The sequence below is a fragment of the Convolutriloba macropyga genome, unplaced genomic scaffold, assembly GCF_964194025.1.
Source record: "Convolutriloba macropyga unplaced genomic scaffold, txConMacr16.3 SCAFFOLD_3401, whole genome shotgun sequence".
NCBI classification, from domain to species: Eukaryota; Metazoa; Xenacoelomorpha; order Acoela; family Convolutidae; genus Convolutriloba; species Convolutriloba macropyga.
The window spans coordinates 463-13,867 of record NW_027452346.1 but is presented as its reverse complement, the minus strand read 5'-3'; the positions used below and the strand labels follow the sequence as shown (position 1 = coordinate 13,867).

The 13,405-nt window shown below is 32.6% G+C and overlaps 1 protein-coding gene across 1 annotated transcript; it reads right to left on the bottom strand.

Annotated features, from left to right (window-relative positions):
• Positions 1–4,188: 4,188 nt before the first annotated feature.
• LOC142357402 (cysteinyl leukotriene receptor 1-like) lies at positions 4,189–11,958 on the bottom strand. Its single transcript, XM_075409047.1, has 2 exons — positions 9,921–11,958; positions 4,189–4,311 (listed from the first exon to the last, which is right to left on the bottom strand). Exons 1-2 carry the CDS (start codon positions 10,224–10,226, stop codon positions 4,189–4,191), a joined length of 429 nt encoding a protein of 142 aa, XP_075265162.1. The 5' UTR covers positions 10,227–11,958.
• Between the last annotated feature and the right edge of the window lie 1,447 nt (positions 11,959–13,405).

The following is a 13,405-nucleotide window of genomic DNA, read 5'->3' as shown; positions in this document are numbered from 1 at the left end:
TAGGATTTAGGGGTTTTAATACAGCAAACTCCAAATCTTCAAAAGTCTTCAAAACAGTTATAGAAAATTTATATACCTGTTTTTGATTAAATCTAAAAATCTAACTGTCATCTATTAATTCTAAAAAACTACGTAGTTCAAAAAACTTCCGGAGAGAAAAAAACCTCTAGCAGAACCGCGCGTTGATGAATTGCTCTTTAACATCTGTCAGGTTACACTTGCGGGGCCAAAATAAAACAAATTCTTTTGCAAATTTTGATCTTTTCAGTTGTTCTTTTGCCCAGTTGCAACATAATTAAAAAAATACTATTGCAAAGAATGAACGAAAACAATATTCTTAATTTGACAACCTAATGGTTCAATGTTTCAAAATAATTTTTTTCTCAATTTGGACTAATAGGAATAATAATAGACTGTATAATGGACACGGTTAACAATAATGAGTGATGAAGAGATTTAATGTTCCACAATTTTAACGCAAAAAATTGCGGCAGCGAAAATTCAAAACCTTATTTACTCATTTACGTTTCACAAGACTTTTTTTGAAAAAAATTCGACTTTTAATTTAGCGTTGCTTAATTTCTACCAGTATAAAAAATCACAATACCAATATAATAATTGGCTTTAAAAGTACAAAATTTAATATTTGGAACATGTTTGATATGAGTGCTTGAGTGTTTTAAAAAATTTGTTTGATTGAAGATTCCTATCGTGCAGATAATAAAAATAATAAATTTTTCAAAAGGCTGAAAATACAGTCAAAATATATATTTAGCAAAAATTTACAACCTTTTGAGAGAGCATCATGCAGACATTTAGACCTTCGAGTGATGTCTTCTGAGCAAACAATTGATGAGTCTCATTGCAGTGATAATTAAAAAAAGTTGAAAAATAAGACTTCTGATTTATGGCCACATAGCCTTAAAAATAAGCCCTGGCGTTTTTTGTTTTGAATAGGGAAAAAAAAGCTACCAGAATACACTTAAGAGATGATCATTATCACATATATACAAATCCCGGAAATCGTTCCAACCCCTCTTTTTTACATCTCATTACCGATATCAAAAAGTTTTTGTCCAACTGAACACAATTATTGAAAATTAACCGTGCCCTATTCTCCATTTTTTTTATGATTCGAAGTTAATTTTTGTCTGTTTCTCAAAATTTTCAGTCTACTAGTGCTGTTTTGCAACTTTGAGACTTCTTCTGTTATAAAATTATTAACATCGGACTATTCCAATTGTCGTCTCAGAATTTTATTAATAACTTAAACAACTTATAGATATGTAGTTCTCTGATGTTTTAGTTGTTGCAGGTTTTAAGTTTCTCTTTAATTTTAGCCAGGCTTTCATGTTTTTCAAACTTGAAAGTGTTCCGAATTGTCATTTATTGTTGCTTTTTAATCTTGATTAAAAGTGATTTGTTTGAGGTGCCTTAAGTTAAAACTCCATTTTGATAAATTGGTTGAATGTATGTTCTATAAACTTGGTATAGCTGATTGCTGTTGAAAAAGGCACGCATATGATATATAATAGATGCTACCTTTGAAGCACGTTTTAACAATTTTTCGCTGTGTACATCAAGTTTCAGGTAATAGATCAAGCGTGATACATTTTCAAACACATAAACACACACAAACAAACACATACATACATACACACACGCGCATATATATATATATATATATATATATATATATATATATATATTATATATATATATATATATATATATATATATATATATTTATATTTATATTTATATAAGTGTGTGTGTGTGTGTGTGTGCGTGTGTGTGTGTGTGTTCTTCATGTCCTAAAAAAGTTTCAAAAATTTCAAAAAACGAGAGTGGACTGTAGTTTGATGAACTATAATAAATATATAATACAAAATGGTCAAATTACTGCAACTTTTCCCAACGGTGAGCCCAAGAAACACCTTTTATCCCAGTCCAGATTGTTGACTTAATGTTTCCAAATTTTTCATTGTCCTTTATGTTTCACAATTTTTCAGTGTAGTTTTTGAAGTAATAAACAGCGACAATAAACATCCAACTAACTCTTCTCATGATTGTGCCTCACTAACCAACAACTTTCTGCTGGAAAACTTGTTACTACTGTGAAAAAAATTTTCTGTGATAATTGTTTTTGTTATTCATAATCCTTTAAAGAACCGAGATTTTCCGTATGGCAGTAATAAAATTGAATTCAGAACCTTCAAAATTAATGAACTAGTTGTTTTCATTTTTTCTCATTACTCAATTTTAGACTCTCTGTTTCACTGACAATTTTAAACCATTTTGTTGTAACTTTTTTTAAGGAAGAGAAGTTGTTCTGTTTGCTTTTTTGTTTTACATTTAGTTGTAATGAGCATGTAGTCAAGACTTATTGTTTTAAATTTTTTTCAGTTAAGATAATTCACTACCAATTTTTGAGGAAAACTGCCACACTCAAATTTTATATTATCGCATAAATTTTTAATTAACAAATACATTTTCACACACTTCATTAGTGAAGGGAATTTTATAAAGTTCTACATAATTCGATTTGTGTTTTTGTCAGATATTTTATCATTTATTTTTGAAAAAGGAAAAGTAATGTTCATCTTTAAATTTCAAAAATTTGCAGCCTCTTGTTACAGAGTCATGGAGATTAACATATGAGCTTCTTTCCGGCTTGGCCGGATCAAAGAGGTAGCAAATTGTGTTGTCATGTTGATTTCAAGTTTTAGACAAAAGTTTTAAATAAATCTTGAGTAATTTTTATTGTTTGTACAGCGTCAGGGCATCAATTTTTTGTCACTGAAGCTATAGTAGGAAAAAAGGTAAAAGCATATAATAGTTTTCTGAAAGATTTGTCGCATTCATTAATAAGTTATAGACTTTTTGAGCTTCACAAACCCTTAAATGCTCTTTTCAGGTCTATTTGTTACTTATCAAACAAAAGAGTTTCATTGTTTAAAGTTTTTGATGTGTGTTGTGTGCCCATCCAGAAATTAATTAGTACTAAAAATTTGTAAGATTAACACGTTTCCATTTTATTAAAAATGGTGTTTGGTTTCTCAAATAAATTTTTCACATAATTTGGAATGTAGATTTCCGAAGTTCCAATGGTGGCTACGGGTAAGGTAACACATATGTAACAATAGCAAGAGATTCAAAGATTCGACTTTTCAAAGAAGTCGAGTAGTTTTTTTAGCTGATTCTTTATTTCAAAAACAACAAAGAATTGTTTAAATTTCAACAACAACGAAGAATTGTTTAAGTATTGTTTAACAAAGAATTTGTTTAAAGAATTGTCACACAGTTCAATAGTGAAGGGAATTTTATAAAGTTCTACATAGTTCGATTTCTGTGTTTTTGTCAGATATTTTATCACTTATTTTTGAAAAAGGTAAAGTAGTGTTCATCTTTATATTTCAAAAATCTGCAGCCTCGCGTTACAGAGTCAGGGAGATGGCCATATTAGCTTCTTTCCAGCTTGGTCGGATCAGAGAGGTAGCAAATTGTGTTGTCATGTTGATTTCAAGTTTTAGACAAAACTTTCAAATAAATCTTGAGTAATTTTTAATGTTTGTACAGCGTCAGAGCATCAATTTTTTGTCACTGAAGCTATAGTAGGAAAAAAGGTAAAAAGATATGATAGTTTTCTGAAAGATTTGTCGAATTCATTAATAAGTTATAAAGTTTTTGAGCTTCACAATCCCTTAAACGCTCTTTTCAGGTCTATTTGTTACTAATCAAACAAAAGAGTTTCATTGTTTAAAGTTTTTGATGTGTGTTGTGTGCCCATCCAGAAAATAATTGCTACTAAAAATTTGTAAGATTAACATGTTTCCATTTTATTAAAAATGGTGTTTGGTTTCTCATATAAATTTTTCACATAATTTGGAATGTAGATTTCCGAAGTTCCATTGGTGGTTACGGGTAAGGTAACATATTTTTAACAATTGCAAGAGATTCAAAGATTCGACTTTTCAAAAAAGTCTTTAGTAGTTTTTTTAGCTGATTCTTTATTTCAAAAACAACAAAGAATTGTTTAAATTTTAGTATAAGCCACTAGTTCTAGTAAAGTGACGTTACATTTTTTTCTCTTAATATAAGCGATCTGAAAAATTTCCCAGCTTGCCTACCGCTGAACCATTACATAATTTAGCGGAATCATCGCGGAAAATATACTTTGTGATTTTGTTAAGAGTGAAACTTCCCAAGTAGAGTCATGAAGACGTATGAACAGGTGACCCCAGTGTACATCAGAAGTCCATACACAGAGCACAGCCACTCTCCAAACATCCAGTAGCCGTGGAAAAACACCTGGAACACAAAATGCATCAATGCCAAAAATCTTAAAGAACCTACAATATAAATGCTAACAATGTATATATGATTTGGGGGATCTATTCGACCCCCCCCCCCCCCAGAGCTTAGTTAGAATTGAATTTTCCGCCCCCCCCCCCGTACCATAAGCTATATATTTTTTACAGAGTGGGGCTCAATTGGGGTCTTAAAAATAACTGGAAGCCGAAAAAGAATAGATCCTAAAGTTTACAGTTTTTGAATCTTTTCCGTTTGTCCCCCCTTCCCAGCTCCCTTCAGTTACAGAGCACGTGCAACTACAATAGTAAATCATTATATATATGATGCCGGCTAATGGGGGGGGGTGAAAATAAATATGCACCCAATAAATTGGGGGGGGGGCTACAAGCTGAAATGATCTTAATTTTTAATATAAACGAAATTTTATCAAAAACTTTCGGTTTAAAAAAAGCAATGCTCAATTTCAATTGATAACAAAAAGACCTTTACCCACCATGATCAGTGACTTTTCTAACTTAGCCAATTTGCTTCTTCCTGTAAGGTGTGTCGACTAAATTCCCAGCATAAACAATTCTTATATAAAAAAGCGAATAAGGAAAATCCTAACTTAGATGACTATTAAAAACATCTGGAGCAGATATCCTCCGTTCATAACTTTACCAAAATCTACTCTACAACCCGCCCCATTACTGTTTATCACCAACAATCGCATATTATGCTTAGAAAACACCTGAAACAGGAATAATTTATTTCACACTCATCCTCAAATCTGTACTCAGCTGGAAGCTTGTAGGATAGAATTTTATGTATTGTTTTTTCAGGGCTTGAACTATCAAGTTGCATGGTTATCAGTATCATGTTTAATAATAATAGCTGATTTTAGAGGTCTAGCTTTTTGTTGTCTAAAAATACTCTATCTTTTTATAGTAGAAAGCGAAATGATCAAAATAGGTTTACAGCAAACACTTGAGGTATCATGACTCAGTGCTTCCCAGTATGAGGTCCAGACCGAGATGACCACTGATCAAACCGTCTCAGACAAAAATGATCTCTGATCAGACCGACCTTGACTGAATTATCCTCTGATTAGACTATCGTGCGCTCGAAGCTCCGTGTGCGCTTAAAGTGCGTTCCAGAACTTCTTCTGATCAGAGACTATTGTGCGCTCAAAAATCACTCCCTGATCAGACTAAAGTGCGCTTGAATCCACCACTGATCAGACTGAAGTGCGCTCGAAATTGTCTATGATCAGACCAACGTACACTCGAAATCGCCTCTGATCAGACTAAAATGCGCTCGAAGTTGCCTTTTATTAGACTAAAGCGCATTTAAAACAGTCTGATCAGAGAATGATTTTGAACATGAACAAATCTCTCAATATCGCTATAGTATATTCATTTCATGACAATTCATGTTTTCAATCATATATGCAACTAACGAGTCGCCAATTCTAAAAGTATTATTAAGGAAAAGAAAACCCAAGTGGCGAAAAAAAATTTTGTTGAGTATGCAATTAATTCATGTTTTTAACTGAATAGATGAATTTAGACAGCTTGGAATAAAAACGTCTTGATCTACAGTGATTCTAAATCTTTTCATGAGCGGAACAGCAGTTGCTATCAGCTGGACCCCATGGTTCTGATCAAACCCATCAGACTCTCATTGGGGTTCTGATCAGAATACTGCTGTATTGTTGACTTTTAGGAGAGACAACATATGTGAGTAAAAAAACTCGATAAAAAATTATTCGATTTGGCCTCTGGTCAGATTAGTGTGCGCTTGAAATTGCCTCGATCAGACCGTCCCAGACCGAAGTGACCTCTGATCAGACAAGTTCCAGGCCATTGTTCAGATAAATGTGCGCTCAAAGTTTTTCTCAGACCATGTTATTCGATTGCACCGAGAAGATGAGTGCGCTTGAAGATGGTGTGATCAGAGGTCAATTTGGTCCGGCCACCTCAACCTGGGTGGTTTACTTGTTGCTATGATCCCTATAGGGAATCACAAAAAAAACATCTAATTATTTGGTTCATTTAATTAGGACATCGAAATAGGTGCTAAGGGACTCACAGTATAGGTATTTCATATTAGGAGATTTTGAACCCAAAAAAATTTATGAGAAAAAAAGTGTTATTTTTTTCTCAAAATTAAACAAATAATTAACTGATAAGGGAATATATTCTCTCATCAAGTTCAACATGGACGCATCACTGCAGCTGCAAACAGTGACTTCTCAAAGTTTAAACAGTTCTTTTTCTTTGCGCTATGTATTCCCTAAGTTGATGAAAATAGCCAAATTTATATATAGGGGAAGAAAACTTTCGCTGATTTAATTCGCATTTTAAATTGCAAGCAACTTTTTTGAAAACCATTTTCCAGCTAATTTCTTGTACATCTGTTTCAGCAGCCAGCTGAAAAATTGCGAACGACGAAAACTGTGAAGCTTGAAATTTCAACGAATACTGTGATGAATAAAAATTTCGAGTTGGCAAATTAAAGCTGCATCTCTAATAAAATGTGAATAAAACTATGAACCAGGACCACCAAAATGAAGAAGAAAACTGACTTGTTCTTACGGAATTGTCGCACCGGGACCTTTAAAGCTGAAGAACTTCCAAAGTCATTATTTTTACAGGAACCGAAGAAAAGAAGATTACAAAAACAAAAACTAAAAAATTAGGAAAAAGGGAGATGGGCACTTTTCTCATACAAACAGTTGCTTAAAAAGAACCAAAGATCTTTAATTTTATTTTTTTCACGGTATTAAAAAAGAAAACAGACTCCAAATCTAATTTTTCTGAGAAGTTTTATCCTTTTGAAATAACTCATGAAACGTGATTTCTCTTGTATAAAATTGTTCATGAAAAATTAAACTCTCCTTACTTCAATCAACACATATGACAATGATCAAAATAGAACTGGCTGCCATTTTCACGATTAAATAAATCAAACTCTTTTTTGGTCTATCTCCTTGGCGGACACTAGAACCCAAGATGAGGAGGTTCCAAGTCTTATTTTTTTCGCTCAAATGGTTTACTTTGTATTACTTTGAGAATCGATAAGTCGAGTAATGAGAATTCAAAAAAAGATTGTTATCGGTATCATTTTCAAACTTCAATTAGATTTTGAAACAATTGACCTAGTTGACCTAGTTTCATCTCCATAGCGAAGTTTTCCAAATCTGATGGCCTGTAAATAAGTTTTCCCGAGAGAGTGATGGTTGCCGCCTTGTGGTGGTTTTTAAATTTTTAAGTTATGCCACTGTTGTAACCAGAAGAAGAACTGAATAAATTTGTTTTCATTGCGAGAATTGTCATTAAAAACAATAATTTCTTTTCAAGTACTTTCTAGCCATTACTGTAATTAATCAAGCTACAACAAAACACAACTAATTTTTCAGATCATCAAAAGTTCCATACGGTCATTGTCGAATGCCAGGTAGCAGTACTAAGACTTATAGAGGAGCTAGAGCGTGAGAAAAGGTAAGAAGCGAGAAAAGAAAACCGATGAGTACATTAGAGTGGAGATATCTTAATTATTTGCAAAATATTTATCGCTAGAACTGATCTGGTATTTTTCTAAATTGTTTCTTTCAAATATTTGTTTTTTTGAAAAAATCAGGCTAGAATTTTAACGGATATAGTTCAGTAGCTTTCTCAATCTAAAACCTATATTAATAGTACTTAAATTTCTCACCTTGGCTAGTTTTAGCTGTCGCCATTTTGTTCTTTCCATCTAACTAGTTTCGTTCTTTTTTTCAGTTATAAGCCCATCGAAAAAAACTCATTTCTTGTATTCTAATTAGTTTTTTTTCATAAACTCCAAAAGTATGTATTGTTTCAACAGATTAGATGTTTTGTGCTTCTCTAAATACTGAGGTTGATGCTTATTGCTGTTTCCTAAAGATGTGGTTTGCATTTTTGTTTTACTCTAGAGGTTTTTATAAATTTTGTGCGGGTGCTATATACTAAGAGGCCGCATTAACAATTGGCCTTATAGGTTGCTAGGAATTATTAGGTTGCTACTAATGATTTGGGTAATAAAACAGACTGCAAAACTTTTGCATTGTCTCGCGTATGACCATAACATGCGTCTTTAAATTATTTTTCTGATCTATCTGAGCACCACGTTTTTTACAGCTTTTTAGATAGGTCGGTAAGCTTTCAAAATTTAGGAATATTTTTTTTCGCAATAGAGTGTCAGTTGGTTGTCAACAAAGTATTTACTTGTTGACTTCAGGGAAGTACTAAAGTGTTCATTATTTATATCTGCTTTTGATTTCATAAAAGTGTAATTGGCTGCAATGTTGCAGTGGCTAGATTTGGTTAGAGTTTCTTTCCGAGTACTAAATTATGACAATTTCCATTTTCTAGATTTTTAATTGAAATGGGGGCAATCAATTATTTTATAACGAGAATATAAAAAATCAAAACAGTTTTTTTTGGCAAATTGGTTTTTCTGCCTTCGCTGTTACTAGTTTTTTTTGTGGGCAAACAGCTTCTAAATTTAGTTCTACGTCGTTGTAATATACTTCATTCTTATTCCCAATTAATGAATGACTTTACACTTTGATAATTAAATAATTTCACATCCGCATCCTTACTTTTTCAGACAAAAGCATTGAGATTTTCAGGCAAAATTGTTGAGACGTTTTCTTCGCATATTATGAAAGTCAAAGTCTATTTGTTTCCGCTTTCATCTCATGCAAACTTAGTTCAAAAAATATTTGCTTCATAAATTTTGTGATATTTTGTGGGAGGCTCAGCTCCCTCTGTATTGCGATATGTTTTGTCCTCTTTTGTTGAGTTTGCGTTTGATGTTTTGTATTATAGTTTCAATAAATATACCGCCGTCTAACGTTCTGTCAAAATTGTTCAACAGAAAATGTCTTAATGGAAAAAATTTGAAAAGGCGAAAATTTCTGAGAAGACATCTGATGCTTTTTTGCATTCACTGTTTTTTTCATTCGTTGCTATTGCTTGAAAATCAATTTTGATTCTGAAATAACGTCCAATTTTGGGAAAATTTGGAAAACGACAATTTTGAACAAGTGTCACCAGTTTTTCTGTAAACAACTTCTATACTGCTGGCGTATCTGGACTTAATTGAACAGATTTACACACCATATCACAAACAATGTTTGCAAAAAATAAATGAATATTTGAAGGAAAAATCCGATAAGATCACACCCGGTGTTTTTATTTTTGGGAGAAAACACCCCGACGATCTTTTCGGAGTTTTTTTTAGTTTCAGACAGGGAAGCGGAAACATTTTTCTGTTCATTTTAGTTCCTGGTTCATGGAAACGTTGTATGTTTCCAGGAACACGGAACCCGAAAAGATGAGAGTTAAATTTGAATTTGAATTTGAATTCATTCTTCAAGACAGAATTTAGATAGAATCAATCGACATAAATCAGCGACGTAAAGCGAGTTTAGAACAAAATAAACAAAAAACAACAAGTATCATCGAGCAATGAACTTACACTTCATCTATTTATCTCATCAATTAATTTTCAAAATTTTCTTGCTCAGCTCTGAAGCATTAATTTATATTTTAAAATTTAAACAATCTTTAATTTTTTAAAGGGCATGAATTCGTTCTTACCTGTACAGTAGCTGGTAAAATGCAGAACAAACTCGTAAGGAGATCGCTGACTACTAAATTCAAGAGTAGGAAACTGCTTTTCCGGGTTGCCCGCCCTCTTTTGGAGAAAATTTTCACCGACAGTATCAAAAGGTTTCCCAGGAAGGAGCCGAAGAACGCTAGAAGGTGCAGAAATCCCATCGGAATCGAAAATGAGTTGGGGTATTCTTGCCATAACATGCTTCTTATCTGATCATCGTAATCGTTTGTGTCGTTCGAAGAGTTTGAGTTGTTTTCACTGCCGTCCATTGAAATTAATTTCGACATTTTTGATTAAATAATTGATTAAATTCACCTCTGCAGAAATTTTCAAAATTATAAAGAATTAATTAATACGCTTTATTACGCAAATTTTGCCGTCAAAGACGAAATCGATATTTTGATCGCCGAAATCAGAAACAGGATTTTGAATCTATGCAAAATTTGTTGAGGTATTCTCTAACATTCTTCTAACATTTCATAATTTCTTCAAGAAATTTTAAGGAATCATAAACAAGAATGGGATTGAAAAGGTCTGCGCAATTAGGTAAAAATCAACAAAATGGAAAAGGCAGACAACATTTTTTCACGAACTATTTTAACCATATACCTTTGCTGGGCTATGACTAATAATTGGGACAAATGTGATAACTACACTCAATATTGGTTAATTAAAAATGCTGAAAATAGGGCAACGTAAAAAGTTTCAGGGTTATTTTTAGACCCCGATTCAAATCAGACAAAAAGATCAGACATTGCGCACAATTATGGTTTTCATGAAAGCATCAAAAATGACAATTAGAATACAAACGAAACAAAACTAATAAGATTTCCGGATAAAACGAGAACAAATTAAAAATAAACTATGAAATCGTAACGTTATGGAGAATAACGTGTAGAATCGAATTTACAGTAATTAATTATCAAAGCGTGAAAATTCTTTCTGCTAGATCAAACAGAATGATTCTAGGTAACGTTTTGAACAAATTTGCGAAAAAATTGACGAAATTTAAATAGTGTGTATTTGTGTTTATTTCGAAATGCAATCTCATCAGAAACGATAACTTCAAAGAAGGTTTCAAAGGTAGCTACAGAAGTCTAGAATTGAGTTTACAAAATAGCACAATATTGCTTAACAGGGAAATTTTCAACACAATTAGCGTTCTTGTAGGAAAATATTGATAAGCAATTTTGAGGAAAAATGTAGGGGTAAAATACAATTTGAGTTGGTAAGAAATTTTTCCTCAAGTAATTGATTTCAAAATTGTTCTTTAAGCCTTGCCATCAGTTTGTTAGGAATTTGTTGTTTTGGCATTACAGATAAACAAATAAAAATAACAAACTGTGATAAGAAATGAAACGATTGATAACAACAATGTTCGTTAGTTAAAGATAAACGAATAAACTTGAAATTCGAGAACAGGCGAAATGGGCTATAAAATGTTAGTTGAACCGACGGTAATTTATAACCAAAATTAATCTTGAAGGTTTTCAATAAAATTTCAATTTATTGAATAAAAATTAAAGTGCCACAGAAATAAAGATAAATTGCAGTTTAATTTGCACATATAAATTCTTTCGAAATTCGAATTTTTGGGGAATTTTAGGAATTCCTGATAATTATTTCAGGGCGAGTGGTCGTTGAGATACAGTGAAGGGTTTTTATTTTAACCCAAAATCATATCATGCGGGCCCAGCTATACATTGTTAGCCCAAGTTTTGTAAGCAGGGCATTAGGCGGGTAATTGGAAAGGGTAGTTCAGCTATTCCTGCGATGGGGGAGGATTTAAGGAAAACCAATTAAAAGTTCAGCTCCAATTTAAAGTGACAAGGAAAGATTTGTTTTCCCAAGTTTTCGAATTGCTCCGATCGGGTTTCTTCTCCAGGATAACTAGCGCACAACTAAGAACGGGGAATGAATCTAAAATAGAAATAATAGGAAAAACGAATCAAAGTCTGTTTTGTTTAAGTGAACTAAACCGCTCAGTTTTTGGTGAAAACATTTCAATATGTAAATGAAATCAACAAACGCTATTGGCTGAAAAAAAATTAAGACCTGAAAAGATTGTGAAAAATTTATTTGCACTGAAAGTGGGGAAAATTAAGATTTCACATTGGCGCTATATTTTAAAAGGAACATAATACCATCTGAAAAATGAAATTTATTATAAAATTATTGCTTCAATATTTGTTTAGGCGAATTAAAATTTGCTCAAAATACATGTAATCGTATGTTGATAAGAAGACGGTGGATATAGTGATAATATTGGCTTAACTGGCGCATTTACATATTTGACAAGATGCTAATTTCTATGATAAGGGTTCTTTGAATTACCCCCCCTTCCACCAAAAGACGCCGTCTTACCTGTGTCACGCTTGTTTTTCCATATGATGGCACTCTTAGTGGGTTTCCACATCATATTTTCTCACGCTCGTAATTGCGAATATTTTGATCAAATTAAAGGAAACATGTAATCGGGAGAAATTTTCAACAACTCTCCATTTTTGTTTTAAGTCAAAATCGGCCGACAAGCTGCAAAGTGTGCAACTTATTTATAGGCTCTTTACTCTCTATTATGGTCGTCATCGGTCTGTTAAAAGACCTTCAATTTCAGCTTAGTAGAAATTTTGTTGGCCCCTGAAAGACCTCTTGATTGCGACGTTTAATAGAATATATGCTTTCGACTCAAAATTATTTTCTAAAAGCGGTAACAAATATTAATCGACAATTAGATTGTTCTAATAAAGAGCTTATTCAGAATTTTAATAAAAATTCTTGCTGGACGTCTCAAAAATTTCCAGAATCTTGTAACAAATACAGAAGCGATATTATTTATCTTGTAAAATTTTTCGCCGCGTTCTTGCAAGAAGTTGAATTCAATGAAATCAATAATTTTCTACAAACCATTAATACCATTTTTCAGAATGGGATAGTATTAGTAACAATGTAATTGTAGAAAAGAAAAGAGTCTCTGAGAAAATGTTAATGGTCAGTTACTGTTTCGAAAAGTGTTTATATATATATATATATATAATATATATATATATATATATATATATAAACAAAAACGCGGAAATCAAGAAAAAAACTCCCTCACTTTCAAATGAGTTGATACCTTCCAGAGACACAACACACAGACGATACATAAGAGCGCATACCAAGATTCCACAATGTGCGCTAAAACATTTTCACATACACGCAAAGTCATGTTTACTTACGTACACGCTAATACCTTTTCTCTCTCAAACTTTCTCTCTCTCTCATATATAGATCTCCCATGCTCACGCTTTCTCTCTCCTTCTTTTCTCCCCTCTTCCCCCCTCTCACGCACTCATTTGCTCACCAGCTCATTCGCTCACTCAATTTAATTCTCTTTTTCTCTTTCTCTGTTCCTCACTCTCCTTCTCTATCTCTCTCTCTTTCTCTCTCTCTCTCCTCTCTCTCTCTCTATCTATCTATCTATCTC

Bases quoted from the DNA above. Each gene is read 5' to 3' on its own strand.
- LOC142357402 (XM_075409047.1), bottom strand. From the start codon at position 10,226: ATGTCGAAATTAATTTCAATGGACGGCAGTGAAAACAACTCAAACTCT. The intron at 4,312-9,920 runs GTAAGAACGAAT...TTTGTGTTCCAG, and splicing joins TTTTACCAGCTACTGTACAG to GTGTTTTTCCACGGCTACTG.